At 41.7% G+C, this 21,688-nt stretch overlaps 1 protein-coding gene across 4 annotated transcripts in view; it reads left to right on the forward strand.

Moving 5' to 3' along the window:
* kifap3a (kinesin-associated protein 3a) overlaps positions 1–21,688 on the forward strand; it is a 332,201-nt gene that overhangs the window by 132,635 nt on the left and 177,878 nt on the right. For all 4 annotated transcript variants that reach the window (XM_068037376.1, XM_068037377.1, XM_068037379.1 and 1 more), the window contains exon 11: positions 15,945–16,045. In XM_068037376.1, the coding sequence (XP_067893477.1) occupies positions 15,945–16,045 (101 nt within the window). The remainder of the gene's footprint in view (positions 1–15,944; positions 16,046–21,688) is intronic.

The raw sequence follows: 21,688 nt of genomic DNA on the forward strand, positions 1-21,688 counted from the left end.
TTGTTAACTTAAGTTACGGATTACAAAAATATGCTGCGTCGAGCTCAGAGGTAAAAAGGAAACTTTTTGTGAATACTGGAAACTTGAATTGGGAACAGAAAATGTTAAAAATTCCCATAGCAAGTTGGCCAGCAGCTGAAAAGAAGAATGTGTTTTTTATTTTCCTTTCTTGCTAATCTGACTTGGTATGAATTTCCAGTATCTTACATTTTTATTTATATTATACCCAGTTACATTTGGTGGCACTGCTGCATGATCTTTTGTGCTTTTGTATCATCCTGCTGATTTCTGAGCTCCATGGTTTTGTGACACACTGAGACCACCTCAAAAAGGTAAAGTTGTACCAGCTTTATTGTGCTGCTGCTTTATAAATTTGCTAATTGTGTGGAAGCAGCTAACACACCCACCAGATCTTCAACTGCAAAAATGGCACCTGTAAGCAGTGCATTTAAGTACAGAAACATTAAGCTTCACTTTTCTTGACAGATGCAATTTGACAGTATAATCCCAGCTGCTTGTTTGTAGCATTTTCCAGATACTGCACTGTGGCACTATATAACTGGAATATTACTATCTGCGAAACTGCGACTCAGTTTACAGGTTCTGAATTTGTTGCATCTAAATTTATCCCTAAATTGTAGTAATTCCTAAATTGAGCCAACATAATCAAAAATCTGTTTCGTGATGAATTAATCTTTTAATCTAGTCTGATCGCCACCCAATTAATTAATATATTTACAACCAGTTGGTTCCTGCTTTTCCTGATTTATTATTACCTGCTTGTCAACTGTTTTGTAGTGTTCCTGTAAAACTGTCTTGGCTTTTTTTTTACTCCTTTGGGGTCTGTCTCAAAATTTCTCACTCCGGCTTCAAACGCGCAGTCTTTCATGTAGGTGCTGAGCACCCCCTTAACTTGAGGTTTGTTTTCTTTATTAAGTATTAGGTGTCTGTGCAATGTGAACAAACATCACATAAGGCAATAGGAAACATTTTTCGTTCTTCCTCTCCCTCACCCAACCCCCCCACCCCCATTTCCTAGTGCTACTTTTACGTGGAAACTTGTCATAATAAAATGCTGAAGTATCTTAAGAGTGGAGACCCTATTTTTTACTGAAAAACCTCAAACAAAAAGAGATTGCATTACTTGCTACTTAAACTAAATGGTTTTTCAGCTAGAAGTGAGAACCTGAGAGTCAGTCTTGCTTATTGCATTTTATCTGTGTTTCCTATTGCTTTGTTTCTTTTCATTGATTTTTTTTTCACAAGCCTGTTTAATGCCATGCATTTTATGCAGGAAATCTATTGTACTTAACTCTTCCCCAAATCTGGACATTTTAACTTTAGAATTAGTTGTAAACAAAATTGCAATTTTGAATCACCAGTTTACCTTGTCAGGGCATAGGGTAGTTGTTCTTTACACAGTTCATTCTTGTTGGGATGGAAATTGTGACCAGCTTTGCCTACTTCATGTATAGATACCAAATTTCTTGTTCACAAGGCAGTATTTTTTGCCTGATTACATTTGAAAAAAAATTCATTTTTTAAAATGCTTGATATTGAGAATATTCTTCAGTTTTAGGTTTGTGCAAGTGACTTCAGTGTTGCTGTTATGCCTTCTTTGAGAAAATACCCAATCCTCAATTTTATATTAAGCACTTGCAGTTATTTGAAAGTCTCAGTTCGTAACTTTGTTTTCTTGCTGACAAACATTCCCTAACACTTGAGGAAAGTCTGTACAAGCCAGGGGTTTTAAAATGACATTGCTATTATATTTCAGCTCAGTACACCTGCAGCCAGAAATGATAACCTTCCTGCTGTCTCTGACCTGCTGTCCCTTGAACAGAAAGAAACACCTTTTTAGATGGTCTCAGAAAACAGGCCATCATTTACTTTATTGCAAATTTGTAGCTGCTTTTGGCAGTAACATTGTACAGGGAAAGTAACATTGAGGTTCCTTGATTTTGATCCTCGTTTCAAATTTCTTTCAAATTTACATTCCATTTGAATGTAAGATTCACAGGTTCTCAAATAGGAGTTCCTGGTAGTGTGAGAGAAGGAACCTAGCTGAGGATGTCTCCTGACTTCTGTTATGGAATGATATTAATGATATTCATATTGAGACACAGGCCATTCGATCCTTCCAGTTGAAGGGATGCCTTGGGAAGATGGTGGTGGAGGATAGTTCATTTTCAAAACTCTTCTTTATCTAAAATGTGAAGCTATGATCTTGTCCTGCTTTTGGATCACTGTCCCCTAAGAGTTAATATTGTATGCAGTCTAATTCTGTTTGTGTGATACCCTTTGTCTAGTTTACGTAAGTGCTGCCAAAATGTATGTATTCAACTTAACTACCTCACCAGACTTAGGGGGGCAATTAATCTTCCAGATTACTATAAAAGAGGCCCTTATTGCTACTGTAGTTCTTCTTTAGTTTTAATAGACCATTGCTTGTTATTTTTAGGGCCAATCTTTTACTATTCAGCTTATAAACAATCATACATTTTTCCTACAAATGAAGTGAGGTAATAGCAGGGGTCAGATGTGGCAAAAACCCTAACTAAAACCATCTGCCACAGCCGGTGGGGGTGCAGTAAAGTTGTATCAGGATTGCTTGAAGTTATTGATGGCAGTAAAATTTATGCTTCCTCCTGTTTTCTCAATTAAGTGGAGATGCCTTTTTTTTCTTCTGGTGTTGGACTGGGCACACATGGTTTTAATAGATCATGTGCAAATATTGCCTGAGTTTCTGCCTCTGTAGTGCAGACTTCTTAAAGAGGATATAGTTTACAAATAAGTTGTTAAATGTGAAGTGTGCATCACTCATGAAACCCAGCAAACTGGAGTATCTCTTCCAATGATTCACTGTCAATTCAAGTCAATTTCATAGTCTTTTCAATGCCAACTAGCTGGTATAGTTAGTGTACCTGAGTTAGATTGAATCCCCTGACTTATTAGTAAATTAATTCATGAAGATTTTATTTAAAGATGCAGTGCTATAGAATTTTTGAAATAAATTTTACTTGAATATTTCTCTGTATCTTTGCCCAAAAGTTATTTTATATTTTCTTTTTTAAAAAAAAGCACAAAAATCAAAAGTATGTACATTTTTGAAATACATTTCCAGAAAACAAGGAAATAAGTGACATGACCCATCTCCCAGTCACCTCTTTCCGCTTGTTGCTTTCTCCTCCCTTAGGCTTCAGTTATATTATGCTACTGGTCTGACACTAGTATCAATAGAGTGCAAAGCGCAGCTGCCAGGATTATGCTATGACTGGCACTTGGCTGAGAAGAGAGTTCTGCAGTGTACAGCTCAGCTCACAGTGCCTTTTTAAAAAGTTAGCGGAGTATGGGGCGGGAGTCTCTTGACCTCTCATTACATTAAAAAGTCTCAATGCTATGTTTATAAAGTGCTCGGGGGTCCACTGGATGGGGTAAGCACTTTTTAAACTTGGCTTCATGTTGAACTAGTTAAAGAAAGGTTTGCATTTATATAGCACCTTTGATAACCTCAGGACTTTACAAATCGTTTTACCGCCAATGAAGTACTTTTGAATGGAAGTCATGGATGTAATGTAGGACTAATTAGATTGTACCTATAGTAAAGTCGAAACAGTGTGAAATGGTTTATTGGCGTGTGTGTCTCGCTGCTTGGCTTAAACATGCTTGAAAGCTGCGTTGGAACAAGCTACTGAGCTATACTGCCTCATGCACACCCAAAATCATTTTGTATGAATGTGACGGTGGGGATATAACTGCAGCTTTGGAGGTATAATTTACTTGATCAAATTCTCATTCACAACAACTCAGTAAACAGAAGATCTTTTCATCCTCTGGATACCCCACTGTCTGATGTCCACTTACATATGATTAATGGCAGCTGTGTGAGCGCAGCCTGCCCATATTGGCCAGCAAAGTGATTTTGCATTTACTTGCTTATATAAACCTTCTGAGCCGTTGGGGAAGGGTTAGGAAGCAGAAACCAAGTTATAACCAATTTTGTAGTTTTTTTATGTTGCAGCTGCAGTGTCACCTTGCAATTTAATTGGGATGATTGTTTTATACAATTTCTCTGATGCAGTATCGTCGTAGGGGTTCTGTGATATAAATGTTTTATTAGTGTCAAAGTGCACTCTCCAGTGGCTAGAGTAATGCCTTGTACAAAGATGGATGATTGTGGTTGTTGCACGCCAATTGTCTTGGCCCCGAGACATAGCTGCAGAGCTTCTTTATGGCAGCACCTGATGCCCAGCTATCTTCAGCTGCTTCATCAATGACATTCCCTTTGTCACAAGTGGAGCTGTTTGCTGATGATTGCACAGTGTTCAACTCTATTTATAATTCCTCAGTTAATGAAGCAGTCCATGTCTGCAAGCAGCAAGATCTGGACAACATTCAGGCTTGAGCTTCTAAACATCTGCACCACACAAGTCAATGGCCATCTACAACAAGATGGAACCTAACCACCTCATCTTGACAATCAATGGTATTACCATTGCTGAATGTCCAAACATCAATGTCCTGTGAGTCACCATTAACCCAGAAACTCAACTGGACCAGGCACATAAATGCTGTGGCTACTAGAGTAGGTTAGAAGCTGGGTATTCTGCAATGAGTGGCCTTTCTCCTGACTGTCCAAAGCGCCTCCACCACCTACAAGGCTGAAGTCAGATGTGTGATGCAATACTCTCCATTTGCTTGGATGGGTGCAACTGCAATAACATTCAAAGCTGAACACCATCCAGGACAAAGCAGTCTGCTTGGTTGGCAACTCATTAACCAGCCTAAAAATCCACCCCCTTGACCACCAGTGTACAGTGTTTGCTATCTAAAGAAAGCACCGCTGCAACTCGCCAAGGCTTTTTTGGCAGTACCTTACAAATCCACAAACTCCACCACCTATAAGGACAAGAGCAGCAGGTGCATTGGAACACCGTCACCTCCAAGATTCCCCCCAAGTCACGCACCGTCTCAACTCAGACCTATATCACCAATCCTCCTTCATTGCTAGGTCAAAATCAAGGAATTCCCTATTTAACAGCATTGTGAAAGCACCTTTACCGCATGAATTGTAGCGGTTCAAGAAGAAGGCACCCCGTCACCACCTACTTGTGAGCAACTAGGAATGGGCGATATATGTTGGCTTTGCCAGTGATGCTCACATCTTGAGAATTAATAAAAAATAACTAGTTATGTGACAACACATTGTACATTTCAGAATTAATAAATCATCTTGAATGTGTGCAGGAATCTCAAGTAGAGAAAAATAGATGCACTTTTTTGGCAAACATTTTATTGAAATACAATTAGTTTTAAAGAAATGCTTCAGGTAATTGGCCTTTTAAGATGGTAGATAACAAGATTTCACAGAAGCAAAATGCTGTGGATGCTGGAAACATGAAATAAAAACAAAATGCTGGAAACGCTTAGCAGGTCTGGTAGCATTTGTAAAGAGAGAGTTAATATTTCAGGACTGTAACCTTTCATTCGAACTGAGAAAAGGTAGAAATGTAATAGGTTTTGAGTAAGTGAAAGGGGGAAGGGTGGGAAGAACAGCAAAAGGGAGGGTCTGTGATAGGGTGGAGGGCAGGAGAGATTAAATGACAGAAGGCTTCATGGTACAAAGCCAAAGTGACAAGTCAAGAGACAAAAGATGTATTTAGATGAGGTGTGAATGGCAGAATTGCAGGCATCCAAATGCAAAGTGAAGGGATTACGAAAGAAACGAGTAAAAACTGAACCAGCAAAATAAAACACTGAACAAAATGGGGGCAGAGGCTATGATCTAAATTGTTGAACTCATTGTTGTGTCCAAAAGCCTGTAAAGTGCCCAGTTGAAAGATGAGCTTGTGTTGAGCTTCATTGGAATACTATGGCAAGCAAAGGACAGGGAGGTCAGAGTGGGAGCAAGTTCGAGAATTGAAATGACAGGCGACAGGAAGCTCAGGGTCATGCTTGTTGACTAAATGGAGTTATTCTGTAAAGCGGTCACCCAGTCTGCGTTTGGTCTCCCCAATTTAGAGGAGACCACATCGTGAGCAGCGAATACAGTATACTAAATTGAAAGAAGTACAAGTAAATCGCTGCTTCACTTGGAAGGAGTGTTTGAGGCCTTGGACGGTTAAGATGAAGGAGGTAAAAGGGCAGTTGTTGGATCTGCTGCACTTGCATGGATAGATGCTGTAGGAAAAGGAGGGGGTGTTGGGGGTAACTGAGGAGTGGACCAGGGTGTCGCGGAGGGAGCAGTTCCTTCAGAATGCTGAAAGGGGAGGGAAGTGATGTGTTTGGTGGTAACATTACGCTGTAGGTGGCAGAAATGGCAGAGAATGATTCATTGAATACAGAGGCTAGTGAGTGGAAGGTTAGGACAAAGGAAACCCTATTGTAGTTCTGGGAAGGAGGGGAAGGGGTGAGAGCCAAAGCACGTGAAATAGAACGGACAAGGTCGAGGGCCCTGTCAACCACAGTGAGGGTTGATGGGGGGAATCTTTGGTTGAGAAAAAAGGAAGACATATCTGAATTCTGATATGGAATGTTGCATCATCCGAAGAGGTGAGATGGAGAAACTGGGAAAATGGAATTGAGTCCTTACAGGAAACGGGGTGTTTCTGTAATCATGGTTGTTGTGATGTAATCAGGTTAGTTGTGCAAATCCATGAGCTTAAACTGAATATTGGTTGAGAGCCTATCCCCAGAAATGGAGTCAGAGAAGTCAAGCAAGGGAGGGGAAGAGTTGGAGATGAACCATGTGAAGGTGAGAAAAGGATGGAAATTGGAAGCAAAGTTGATGAAATTTTCCAGTTCAGGATGAGAGTAGACAGCTGCACCGATACAGTCATCAGAAAAAGAGGTGAGGGAGGGTGCCTGAGTAGGACTGGAACAAGGAATGTTTCACATACCCCAAAAAAAGGCAGACATAGCTAGTACCCATGTGGGTACCGATAGCAACACTTTCTTTGGAGAAAGTGAGTGGATTTGAAGGAGAAGTTGTTTAGGCGGAGGAGCTTGGTAGTGGATGGGGACTGGTTGGGTCTTTGTTAAAGGAAGAAGTGAAGAGCTCTCAGACCATCCTGGTGGGGGATGGAGGTATAGAGGGATTGGACATCCGTGATAAAAAGGAGGCCAAGAAACTGGAAACCTTTGAAGTGATGGAGGGCATCAGAAGACGCACGGATACATGTAGGAAGAGACTGGACAAGGGGAGAAAATAGAGTTGAGATAGAAGAAATCAGTTCAATGGGGCAGGAGCAGGCTGAAACAATGGGTCAACCAGGCAAGTCTTCTTTGTGAATTTTGGGCAGGAGGTAGAAGTGGGCTGTATGGGGTTGCGGGACTGTGAGGTTGGAGGATGTGGAGGGAAGATCTCCACAGGGGATGAGGTCAGTGACAGTCCTGGATACAATGATTGATGTTCAGTGGTGGGGCCATGGTCCGGGGAGGTAGAAGGAAGTGTCAGAGTTGGCATTCGGCCTATGCTAGGTAGAGGCCTGTACGCCAGAGAATAACGGCACCACCCTTGTCAGTAGGTTCGATAATGTTAGGGTTGGACGGGAGGGAATGGAGTGCTGCAAGTTTAGAGGCAGGCAGGTTAAACTGAGGGAGGCACAGAAACTGAGATGGCCAGTGTCACGCTGGCCATTCTCAGTGTGAAAAGATTGATAGCGAGGGCAAGAGCACAGAGAGAGGGGTCCAGGTGAAGGGAGAATATTCAAAATGGGTAAAGGGGTCTGCCGAGCGAGAGGAAGACTCCTGGCCAAACAAGTGGGCGCTGCGGGGAAGGCGATGAAAGAAGAGCTGAGCATCATGCCTAATTCGAAATTCATTGAGGTGGGAGCATAAGTGGATGAAGCTGAGGCCTTTGCTGAGGACAGATCCTCCAGAGTCAGAGAGGGGAATGTCAGAGTGTATCGTGCATACACGGCAAGGGGTGAGTTTCGAACAAGGCATGGGGCCAGAGGGAAGGGAAGGGCAAGAAGGATCCAGAGTACCATTATAGTTTTTGCACCTCTAATTTCCTTGCATGAGATGTTGAAGCAGTGGTGACAGATTTCCACTGTCTTGAAGTTTCTAAGACTAAGGTAAGGTAATTGAATTTTCCTCCTTTTATCGCAGCACTGCCTCATGCTCGTTACATTTATTGAAGCAATTGGTAAGGAATTTTATTGAAGCTAAAGTTGAAACCTGTGGTTTGAGTGCCAAACCTTGTTAAGTAGGTAACATTCGAGAAGAAAAATAAGATATACCAAGAATTGGGACAGCCAGATAACAGTAGAGTAAGAAATATTAAGGCATTAAGTGGGGTCAGAGTAGGAGGAAATGCAATAAGGACTAAATTAGGTTTACTGTGCATGTGAATGCATGGAGTGTGTTAAATAAGGTAGGTGAGGTGCAGATAGCCAATTAGAAATATGATGTTGTGTTGAAAATGGAGACCTGGCTCAAAAAAGAGCTGGACTGTGTACTAAATATTCCTGGATGCAAGGTGTTCAGGAAAGATAGTGAAGCAAAGAAAGGAGGAGGGGTGGAAGTATTCGAAGGGTCAAGGATAGAATCTAGTTAATTACAGCTAGAAACAATAAAGGTACCATTACACTACTGGGTGTATTCTATAGACACCAACAAGTGGGAAAGGTATAGAGGAACAAATTTGCAAGGAAATTAGAGGTGCAGATCTATAAAATAGTTATAACGGGACACTTTAATTATCCTAATACAGATTGAGATAGTAATGTAGAGGACAGAGAGGGGGAAGAGTTTCTGAAGTGTGTTGAGAATTTTCTGGACCAGTATGTTTCCAGTCCAACATGGAAAGAGGCACTGCGGGATCTGGTTCCAGGTTATGAGGTGGGTCAAGTGGACCAAGTATCAGTAAAGGAACATGGAAGCAACAGTGAGCACAGTATCATAATATTTAGGTTAGCTATGGAGCAAGAAAACGAGAAATCCAGAGTAAAAATAATTAATTGGGGGAGGGCCAATTACTTTAGGGTGAGAGCAGATCTAGCCCAGGTAAATTGGAACCAAAGATTGGCACTCAAAAGTGTAGCTGAACAATGGGCTGCCTTTAGAGAGGAGATGGTTTGGGTACAGTAGAGGTACATTCCTATGAGGGGAAAGGTAGGATAAACACAGCCAGAGCTCCCTGGATGATGAAAGAGATGGGGAGTAAGATGAAACCGAAAAAGGGTGCATATGACAGATGTCCAATTGCTAATATATATACTTTTCTATAGGCATATAAATAGTAAACAGGTGGTAAAAGGAGGAGTGGGGCTGATCCAGGGCCTGGAGGCAGAGGTCATGGCTGAGGTACTAAATGAGTACTTTGCATCTGTTTTTACCAGTGAAGAAGATGCTGCCGAACTCAAAAGTGAAAGGAGTTAGTTGAGACACTGGTTGGACTAAAAGTTGGTAGAGGAGGTATTAGAAAGGCTAGCTGTACTTAAAGTTGATAAGTCACTAGGAGCGGATCTGATGCACCTGAGGATACTGAGGTAAGTAAGGATGGAAATTGCAGACACACTGGCCATAATCTTCCAGTCTTCCTTAGATACAGCAGTGGCGCCAGAGGACTGGAGAATTGCAAATGTTACACCCTTATTCAAAAAAAAAGGTACAAGATAGTGCCAACTACAGGCCAGTCTGTTTAACCTTGATGGTGGGAAAGCTTTTAAAAACAATAATCTGTGACAAAATTAAGTCATTTGGACAAATGTGGATTAATTAAGGAAAACCAACAGAGATATGTTGAGGGCAAATTGTGTTAAACTAATTTGATTGAGTTTTTTGATGAGGTAACGGGGGGGTTGATGAGGGTAATGCTTTTCATGTGGTGTACATGGACTTCCAAAAGGCATTTATCAAGTGCCACATAAGAGGCTTGCCAGCAAAGTTAACGCCCACAGAATAAAAGGGAAAGTGGCACCATGGATACTTAGTTTCCTCAATGACAGGAAACAGAGAGTAGTGGTGAACAGTTGGTTTTTGGAATGGAGGAAGATGTATCTCCAGGGATCAGTATTAGCATCACTGCTTTTGTTGGTCTATACTAATGACCTAAACTTGGGTGTGCAGAGCATAATTTCAAAATTTATGGATGCACAAAACTAGGAAGCATTGTGACCTTTGAAGAGAATAGTGATAAACTTCAAGAGGACGTAGACAGGCTGGTGGAATGGGTAGAGACATGGCAGTTGAAATTTAATGTTGAGAAGCGTGAAGTGATGCATTTTGGGAGGAAGAACGAAGAGAGCCAATACAAAATATAATATACAATTCTATAGTGGTGCAGGAACAGAGGGACCTGGAGTTTTTTGTGCACATGTGGTTGAAGGTGGCAAGGTAGGTTGAGAAAGCAGTTAATAAGGCATACAGGATCCTGGGTTTTATAAATAGAGGCATAGAGTACAAAAGCATGGAGGTTATGGTGAACCTTTTATACAACACTGGTTTGGCCTCACCAGGAGTATTGTGTCCAATTATGGGCACCACACTTTGGGAAGGATGTGAAGGCTTTGAGGGGGTTCAGAAAAGATTCATGAGAATGGTTCCAGGGATGAGAGACTTTAGTTACCAGGATAGATTGGAGAAGCTGGGGTTGTTCTCCTTAGAGAAGAGAAGGTTGAGAGGAGATTTGATAGAGGTGTTCAGAATCATGAGGGGCCTGGGCAGCATAATTAGGAAGAAACTGTTCTCATTGGTGCAAGTGTTGAGAACTAGCGGACACCAATTTAAGGTGAATGGTATAAAAAACCAAAGGCGACCTGAAGGAAAGCTTTTTTAATGCTGCGGCTGGTTAGAGTCTGGAATGCACTGCCTGAGAGTATGATGGAGGCAGATTCAGTTTGTGACTTTCAAAAAGCGTATTGGATAATTACCTGAGTGATAAAATTTGCAGGGCTATGGGGAAAAGGCTGGGAATGGGACTAGCTGAGTTATTCTTGCAGAGAGCCAACATGGACACGAAGGGCTGAATGGCCACCTTTTGTTCTGTAACCATTGTATGATTCTACTTGCACAATAACTCACATTGAGAGATCAGCTGCTGCATGGTAATAATTTGTTAATATTTTAAGAGATTTCCTTTTTATTTTAAAAACACTTGAGTATTATAGTTACTCAGCCATACAACTATGTATTTGTTTTAGATGTACTGAAAAGCAGCAAGGTTTCAAATGAACAAGAAATGATTTTGAGTTTAAAAGATTGTTTTATTTTTGAATTAAAACTTATTTATGCCAAGTGGAAGAGAGCAAATTGTAAGTGTGGTTTATGGGTAAGTGAGCTGATTAGCAGCCTAGCTGCTCTTTTTGCAAAGTTACCCTTCACATAAAACACAATCTCCTCACCATCTATGAGTATCGATGTAAGGTTGTGCTTTCTTGAATTTAATTAGTGGATTGCAAAAATCAAACATGTTGTATTAGTTTTAAATCTGACTATTTTGATATGATATTGAAATGAAGTTCAAAATGTGCAGTGTTAAATGAGGACCAGTTTGCGGGCTGGCCTCCTTGTGACTCCAGAGCCACAGCACTGTGGTTGATTCTTAACTGCCCTCTGAAATGGCCTAGCAAGCCACTCAGTTGTATTAAACTGCAACGGAAAACTCAATTAAAAACAGAACAGACCACCTGGCATCGACCTAAGCATCAGATATGACAAAGGCATACCCAGCCCAGTCGACCTTTCAAAGTCTTCCTTATTAACAGTTTTTGCCAGAATTGGGAGAGCTGTCCTACAGATTAGTCAAGCAACAGCCTGACTTAGTCATCCTCACAGAATCATACCTTATAGCGTATCGTCCAGACTCCTCCATCACCATTCCTGAGTCGGTCCTGTCCCAGCAGCAGGACAAACCAACCAGAGATGATGGCACAATATTACACAGCCAGGAGGGAATGGCCCTGGGAATCCTCAAATTTCGCGTCGGGTCCCATAAAGTCTTGTGGCAAGAGGTCAAACATAGGCAAGGAAATCTGTTGATTGCGACCTCCCGCCCTTCGTCTGAATTATTACTTCTCCATGTTGAACACCACTTGCAAGATGCACGGAGGGTAAGCAAGGGCATAGAATGTACTCTGACTGAGGGACCTCAGTGTCCATCACCAAGAGTGGCTTGGTAGCATCACTACTGACCAAGCTGGCCGAATCCTGAAGGACATAGCTGCCAGACTGGGCCATTGGTAGATGTTGAGACAACCAACAGAGGGAACAATCTAATTGACTTTGTCCTCACCAACACCCCTGGTGCATCTGCGACAATACTGGTAGGAACAGCCACTGCAGAGTCCTTGTGGAGGCAAAGGTCCTTGGGCTCCTTGGTATCACACTCAAATGTTGTCTTGATGCCAAGGGCAGTCACTCTCACCTCTGGAATTCAGTTCTTTTGTGCATTTTTGGACCAAGGCTGCCAAGAAGTCTGGAGCCAAGTGGTCTTGGCAGAGCTCAAATTGAGCATCAGTGAGTAGGATATTGGTCAGTAAGTGCCATTTGATAGCACTGTCAATTGCACCTTCCATCACTTTGCTGATGATTGCAAGTAGACTGATAGGGCAGTAATTGGCCAGATTGGATTTGTCCTGCTTTTTGTGGACAGGACATATCTGGGCAATTTTCCACGTTGTCGGTTAGATCCCAGTGTTGCAGCTGTACTTGAACAGCTTGGCTAGGAGCACACCTAGTTCCAGAGTACAAGTCTTCAACACTACAGCTGTGATGTTGTGGAAGCCCATAGCCTTAGATTACAGGATGGTATAAATGGGCAGAGCAGTGGCAAATGGAATTTAATCCTGAGAAGTGTGAGGTGATGCATTTTGGGAGGACTAACAAGGTAAGGGAATATACAATGGGTGGTAGGACCCTAGGAAGTATAGAGGGACCTTGGTGTACTTGTCCATAGATCACTGAAGGCAGCAGCACAGGTAGATAATGTGGTTAGAAAGGCATATGGGATACTTTCCTTTATTAGCCGAGGCATAGAATATAAGAGCAGGGTGGTTATGATGGAGCCATATAAAATGCTAGTTAGGCCACAGCTGGAGTACTGTGTACAGTTCTGGTCACCACGCTATAGGAAAGATGTGATTGCACTGGAGAGGGTGCAGAGGAGATTCACCAGGATGTTGCCTGGGCTGGATCATTTCAGCTATGAATAGAGACCAGATAGGCTAGGGTTGTTTTCCCTAGAGCAGATAAGGCTGAGGGGGGACCTGATTGAGGTATATAAAATTATGAGGGGCATAGATAAGAGTAGATAGGAAGAAACTTTTTCCCTTTGCAGAGGTGTCAATAACCAGGGGGCACAGATTTAAGGGAAGGGGCAGGAGGTTTAGAGGGGATTTGAGGAAAAAATGTTCTCACACAGTGGGTGGTTGGAATCTGGAACATTGCCTGAAGGGGTGGTAGAGGCAGGAACCCTCACAACATTTCCAGCACTTGAAACACCATAGCATACAAGGCTACGGGCCAAGTGCTGGAAATGGGATTAGAATAGATAGGTGCTTGATGGCTGGCACGGACACGATGGGCCGAAGGGCCTGTTTCTGTGCTGTATAACTATGACTCAAACATCTGAATAAAGATCATTAGTATTTTCAGGCATTTAACTCATTGGGTTCTTGCTCTTCTATAGATTAATAGCACTTCAGATGGGGCAAGTTAAAACTTGGTACTGTTAGCTGTAAACACTAAGTACTTGCTATATGTTGCCGAGATTTTGCGGTAGTAATTATGGCAGAACTGCTGGCTTTTCTGAAACTGACAACAACTTCCTCGAGTGTGCACATGTGTAGTTAAATACGGAAATCCAGAAGTTATCAAACATTTCCCCATAGGGTGTGTTGTTGAAGTTTTTCCAGATTGCAATTACTGAACTGACGAGAACTTGCCCTTTTATGCGATTAGTCTCGCAGTAAAAACCCTTGAAAAAGTTTACCTTGTTGAATAAAATGTAACTTTTTTACAACATATTAAGTTCAGAATTACTGTTGAACAGCATTACTGGCATTGAAAAATGAATTTTGCATTTGTGAAATGTCCAATTTCTCCATTATGATAAAAATTCACATTTTAATTTCTTTTAGCTTCTACCTTCAACCCAGGTGTATGCCTCAATTATTTATTTTGTTTTCTGTAAAGTTTTAATTAATAATGAAAAATTAAGCACATTTTGCTTCCTGGTTTGCTGTAATTGGCTGCATACCCTGCTTGATGGTGTCACTGTTGCTGGGCGACTGGAGATTCTCTTGACTTAGCACCAGATTCAAACTTAAGTCGCGGAAAGGGAAATCTACTCCACAGAGATCACTAGATCTTTGTGGATAGCTTTGAGCTTGAGGTCGGCACTGTTGCCACTGACCACTAAATCCGTGCTGGTATGTACCTTTGTAATCAGTAACCTACTAATACTTCCCTATGCAGAGTATCATTTTAGGAGGCAGCACTTGATTTCTTTTGGAGAAAAAAATGTAATTTTTCAGAAGTGTTAAATATGACCAAATATTAACATATTGTGATTTAATGTAGCTATCATTTATAAACCAAAATGACTATAAGCAGAGACCCAATAAATCTGAAATTGTGAGTTGTTTCAGAGGAAAGGGCTACCAAAAAAACTAGAAAAATAAACGCATAGACATTCCATAATAAGGGTTGTACATGCGCTTGTTTAATAGAAACGTAGTGACGGGTAGGCTGTTTAGCCCCTCAAGCTTATTCCATCTTTCATTTGGATCATGACTGATCTGTATCCTAACTCCATTCACCTGTCTTGGGTCCATATTCTTCAATACTCTTACCTAACAAAAAGCTATAAATCTTGGTTTGAAAATTTTCACTTGTCATAACATCAGCAGCTATTTTTTTGGGGGGTGTGACAGGCGAAGGGAAAGGGATGGACAGGTAAAGTTCCAAATTTTCACTACCCTTTTTTTGAAGAAGTGCTTCCTGACATCATCTGTGAACAGCCAAGCTCTAATTTGAAGGTTATGCACCTTTTCTCCAGTCTCTCCCACTGAAGGATACAGTTTCTATTTATTTTTATTTTTTATTTATTTTTTATTTAGAGATACAGCACTGAAACAGGCCCTTCGGCCCACCGAGTCTGTGCCGACCAACAACCACCCATTTATAGTAACCCTACAGTAATCCCATATTCCCTATCACCTCCCTACACTAGGGGCAATTTACACCTGCAAGTCTTTGGATGTGGGAGGAAACCGGAGCACCCGGCGAAAACCCATGCAGACACAGGGGGTACTTGCAAACTCTGCACAGGCAGTACCCAGAATCGAACCCGGGTCCCTGGAGCTGTGAGGCTGCAGTGCTGACCACTGCGCCACTGTGCCGCCCATGCAATCCTATGCGCCTATGAAATCCTTTAATTATGTTAAACACCTCAATTAGATCACCCCTTGATCTGCAATAAAGGGAGTGCAAGCTAAGTATGTGCATCTTTTCCTCAAATTTAACCCTTTTAACCCCAGTATCATTCTGGTGAGTTTTCACTGCACCCTCTCCAAGGCCAATATATTCTTCCGCAGGTGCAGTGCCAAGAATTGAATGCAGTACTCCACATGTGACTATTGGGGCATAACATTCCCATTTACGCAAGCACTGGAGGGGTGCTTTAATTCTCTTAATATACTGCAGGCTAAATGTGATATGCAGTGATTATACACCGATATAATCTTTTAATGAGCTGTGACTCATCAACCAAATGTCATCCATGAGATCCTTCTGGGGTGTCAAGAACGAAATGCAGTACGCCAGTAGTATAAGTAAACAGGAATCAAAGTTTTGTTAAGAACACACCGTTTACAATGGAAACTCAGATAATTTCTCAAATTCTTCTATGTTTATCTTGGAAAGTGTTTGGAAAACAAAAGAGTCTGAGATTTTGAAGTGGTTGACAACATTTTCATGTTTCGTCTTTTTTATTTTAGGAATTGAAAACCATAGACAAATAGTGATGTGTATTCTGTACCATGTCACCATGGATGATCGCTTCAAATCCATGTTTGCGTACACCGATTGCATCCCCCAGGTAAAGAAAATCTTCTAGCGATGTAATTCTATAAATAGCAGTTGTGGCCTTATTAAGTTCTTTCTAACCTTGCGCCTGAAGAAAGCTTCAGGTGACTTATGAATATTATTGCAGAAATATCTCTATCTTCACATTAGGCTCCCTCATGAATTGCCAGTAAGTATTTAAATACCTCAGTGAGCATTTAAAAGAGATTTTAACATTTTTCTCAAGTGGGAAAATTCTTATTTTCCACAATGAGAAAGCAGCTGTTTGGTTGGTAAAGACCAGCTCAGGTGATTTGGGTGGTGGGTTCATCTTCAGGCAGATTCTATTAGGCTCTCCACCAGGCTGATTTTTTCCTAAAATGTTTTTTCTCTAGGGTAAGAATTTTCTTTACAGTAATTGATAGATGGGAGGAGGATATGTATTAATGATAGGAATCCCAAATATTATTCCAAATTTGCATTTTTAACATAATGCATACAATTTTTCAAGAATCCAGTATGCATCTTTTTGATTTTAAGACCACACACGCCAACTTTTCACAAATATGTGAAGTTCACGAGTGAATGCGAAAATGCAGGTTTTACATTTCACTGTTCCAGGTAGCTGCTGTGTCATGAGCAATGAAATAGTCTTCAGCAGTGCTGGAAAATGTGTATTCTGTTGTGGCTAGCCATCTTAACAATAATTGGGATTTTGGGCCTAAATGTTCGATGGTGATGAAGGATTCACTACAGGCCATAAAGTTAACACTTTGTAACAAACATCTAAATTTACACCCAGAAGTATGTCAGCCATTTGTGCTGTTAAAGGACCAGTCTTGATTGCAACAACTATTAATATCACAAGTTTATACATTTTATTTAGTGATTTAAAACTAATTTTGATCTTATATTTAATCCTTGCAGTAAACTTAGTGTTAGTTCTAAAAGGGTTGTTGTGACTACACCTTTTCTCTTGTGTTTTTAGTTTTCCATTTTCTCTTGTCCTCTCCTGAAGATGCTGGGATACATGCCAATGCTGTTCATTATCCTCTCAACCTCACACAAGTAGCAATTTGTCTTTTAAGTCTAGAGAGTGAGTGTTTACAGGGTATTCACAGGGAAAGAAAGAAGCAATCAGTCGAGTCTAATCTTGTTGTCACCCAATGTACATAAATGTACATTTATTTGGGGGAATTCATTGAGTAAGCATTGGCAGTGATTTCTCCTCTCCAGCTGAGAGGTACTGAGGCTAATAATAGGTCACCAAATGCCACTCAACCTGTTATCAGTTAGTTTACACACACAAGTTTCAATGCAGAAACAGGCCATTTGACCCAACTAGTCCATGTCAGCGAACCGAGTACAGAAAAGAAATTGAATTTGGATCCTTCTGATCTCTTTTGCAGTTTCATGCGTTATCAAGTGCCTCAAAAGAACAGCCTTACAACTAACCTTTATGAAAATCATAATCCTGGCAGGAATATTCGTAAAGAATTTATTTTCAACCAACTGTCAGTCGTAATAGCAGAAGTGAATGTATCTTTGTATACATGCATCTGTTCTGTCCAGATTTGACTGTTTTAATGCTGTCCTGGCTAGCCTTCCATTTTCCATCCTCCATAAACTGGAACTCATCCAAAACTCTGCTTCCTGTATTCTAATTTGCACCAAAGCCTGTTCACTTATCACCTCTGTGCTCATTGACCTACATTGACTACCAGACTAGCAATGCATTGATTTAAACATTTTTCATCCTTATTTTCTAATCCTTCAATGGCCTTGTCCCTATCTTTGTAATCTCCACCAGCTTCTTTTGGGATGAGGGTTTTAACAGCATGAATCAAAATTGCAGAAATTGCCAATAAAATTGCTGAACACTGATTGAAAGAGCTCCACAGAATTACAGGCATTTATTTATCAACCGATGAAAATAGATGCGTATATGGAACACCCCCAGCTTATACACACTACTGAGTCAGCGGCGCTTGAGATGGCTTGGCCATGTGAGCCGCATGGAAGATGGCAGGATCCCCAAAGACACATTGTACAGCGAGCTCGCCACTGGTATCAGACCCACCGGCCGTCCATGTCTCCGTTATAAAGACGTCTGCAAACGCGACATGAAATCGTGTGACATTGATCACAAGTCGTGGGAGTCAGTTGCCAGCATTCGCCAGAGCTGGCGGGCAGCCATAAAGACAGGGCTAAATTGTGGCGAGTCGAAGAGACTTAGTAGTTGGCAGGAAAAAAGACAGAGGCGCAAGGGGAGAGCCAACTGTGCAACAGCCCCAACAAACAAATTTCTCTGCAGCACCTGTGGAAGAGCCTGTCACTCCAGAATTGGCCTTTATAGCCACTCCAGGCGCTGCTTCACAAACCACTGACCACCTCCAGGCGCGTATCCATTGTCTCTCGAGATAAGGAGGCCCAAAAGAAGAATATGGTGATGTAATGTTGCAATTTAAAGCCAGTTTTGCCATGGAGCAGCATGCTGCTCTCTTGGCTTTCTAAACTTTTATAAGACGATTGTTTTGATCCCTTTTGATCTCCTTTCTTTCACACTAATGGAATGCTGTTAAAGGTCCTTTCATACAGCGCCCTCTGCGCTTTGAAGTCATTATCTGCCGAATTTCATAAGCTGCTTGGTCGGATCAAACAGTGATCTCGGGAGTCATTGGCCAGGGTAGTGATTCTGGAGGAAAGCAACTTTTTTGCTGTAATCATTCAAAGATGTTGGAGGGGAAGGTGTGTGGATGTGAGGAGTGCAGAGTATGCCTCTGGTTGCTGGTTAATAAATGAAGTCAGGTGCCAGAGAGTCTAGACACACTGATTTCAGCCTGGGACTGTGGTATCTGATACTCAATATGGGAATTGTCTGAAGGAATACCACCGCTTCTTCACTATAGATTCCACATCTAAATACCTCCCTGTCTTTAAAAAAAAACAAGTGACTGGTGACAATAAACACATTTAAAGGAGGCATACTTTGCATAGGCTATAATCAACTGTTAGTGTAGTAACTAGGGCTGCTGTTAATATAGGAATAATCAGTAAAGTTTTGAAACCATATTTACACTTTAGCTGCAGACTTGGATTTGCAGCAATTACTGAAGTATAAATAGTGCACTATCACATTTGACCTCAGTTGTAGTTTGATGTAACAGTACCCACCGTTTGATGTTGAAATGGACAAAGTAGGTGATCAGGCAAGCAGAACTTCTGCATTAAAAATTATTTGTTTGGAAAATACTGAGTTAAGCTTTATTACTCATTCTATCTGTTTGTATTTTTAAAAATTAATTTACACTGCATTTTTAAATCAATTTTTCTCTTTAAAGAAAATGAGTGTGACGCTGTCTTAATTCTTCCCAGCTTGTTATCCTTATTCTGTTCAGGATCTGACCCTTGTTGAGGTGTGACTCTTCTGGTACTGGCAGTGCTCCAGTATCTTGCACAGTTTTACATGTATGAGCCCAGCTGTGCCTCACTCAACTTCCATACATGTATAATCTGCAGCAGGAGCCGCTGGATACCAATTAGCATTGGGAATTCTAGTTGATGTTTTTTTCCTCTGCAAAGACGCTAAGGCCATTTACCGCACTCTTAATTGTTGTGGCTGCGATCCCTTAACTTAGCACTGATCTGGTATTGAACGTGGAACCTTCTGGTCTATGTGACTCAACACTATACAAAGCTTATCCACTGGATCTGTCGGAAGTGATTCAGGCCATCGAGTTGGCCAATGTCTCTTATCCATGACTCCCAACACCACCACTGTCCTTTACCTCACAAAATGGGACTTTCTTGCTTTCATGTGGCTTTCTTCTTTGCAGCCAACTTGAAAAGGTATAAGCAATGTTAGCAAGTTTGAGCAATGGCTTTATTAAGATTGACATTTTATTACCTTTTTCATATTTAAATGTTCAACTAATTGAGACTTCTGGGGATGAAATTTTAACTTAACATGCCTGCCGGGAAACTGACCAGTTTGGCTGACGTTTTGCACGCCATCCCATTGTACTTTTCATTGAAGTCCGTGGAATGTAATATCAGGCAGGGTTAAAACCCTAGCCCATCCGATCCAGTCAGTATCCCCATTGGGTGGTTAGGATAAAATTAAATTAAATCAATTAACTGTTGAACCTTGTGTAAAATATAGTTGAGTGGGTTGGGTGATTACAGTTCATTTGAAAAGACGAGGGGCACATTTTTAAAAAATTTGTTCATGGGATGTGGGTGTCGCTGGCAAGGCCAGTTTATTGCCCATCCCTAATTACCCTTGAGAAGGTGGTGGTGGACTACCTTAATGAACAACTGCAGTCCATGTGGTGTAGGTACACCCACAGTGCTGTTCGGAAGGGAGTTCCAGGTTTTTGATGCAGTGATAGTGAAGGAATGTCGATGTAGTTCCAAGTCAGGATGATGTGACTTGCAGGGGAACTTGCATTTGGTGGTGGTCCCATTCATCTGCTGCCCTTGTCCTTCTAGGTGGTAGAGGTCGCGGGTTTGGAAGGTGCTGTCGAAGGAGCCTTGGTGAGGTACTGCAGTGCATCTTGTAGATGGTACACACTGCTGCCACTTTGTGGAGGGAGTGACTGATTAAGTTGGTGGGTGGGGTGCCAGTCAAGCGGCCTGCTTTGTCCTAGATGGTGTCTAGCTTCTTGATTGTTGTTGGAGCAGCACTCACCCAGGCAAGTGAAGAGTATTCCAGCACGCTCCTAGAACCATAGAAAAATTACAGCACAGAAGGAGGCCATTCAGCCAGTCTTGTCCATGCCAGTTGAAAAACTAGCTGCCCAATCTAATTCCACCTTCCAGCACTTGGTCCGTAGCCTTGCAGGTTACAGCACTTCAGGTGCATGTCCAGGTAACTTTTAAATGAGTTGATGGTTTCTGCCTCCACCACCATTCCTAGCAGTGAATTCAAGACACCCACCACCCTCTGGGCAAAAATATTTTTCCTCATGTCCCCTCTAATCCTTCTACCAATCACCTTAAATCTGTGCTCCCTGGTAATTGACCTCTCTGCTAGGGGAAACAGGCCCTTCCTGTCCACTCTATCAAGGCCCCTCATAATTTTGTACACCTCAATTAAGTCACCCCTCAGCCTCCTCTGTTCTAAGGAAAACAACCCTAGCCAATCCGATCTTTCCTGATAGCTGCAGCTTTCAAGAATAAAGAACAAAGAAAATTACAGCACAGGAACAGGCCCTTCGGCCCTCCAAGCCTACGCCGATCCAAATCCTCTATCTAAACCTGTCGCCTATTTTCTAAGGGTCTGTATCTCTTTACTTCCTGCCCATTCATGTATCTGTCTAGATACATCTTAAAAGACGCTATTGTGCCCGTGTCTACCACCTCCGCTGGCAATGCGTTCCAGGCACCCACCACCCTCTGCGTAAAGAACTTTCCACGCATATCCCCCCTAAACTTTTCCCCTTTCACTTTGAACTCGTGTCCCCTTGTAGTTGAATCCCCCACTCTGGGGAAAAAGCTTCTTGCTATCCACCCTGTCTATACCGCTCATGATTTTGTACACCTCAAATAGGACCCCCCTCAACCTCCGTCTTTCTAATGAAAATAATCCTAATCTACTCAACCTCTCTTCATAGCTAGTGCCCTCCATACCAGGCAACATCCTGGTGAACCTCCTCTGCACCCTCTCCAAAGCATC

The sequence above is a fragment of the Heterodontus francisci genome, chromosome 8 (assembly GCF_036365525.1).
Source record: "Heterodontus francisci isolate sHetFra1 chromosome 8, sHetFra1.hap1, whole genome shotgun sequence".
NCBI classification, from domain to species: Eukaryota; Metazoa; Chordata; class Chondrichthyes; order Heterodontiformes; family Heterodontidae; genus Heterodontus; species Heterodontus francisci.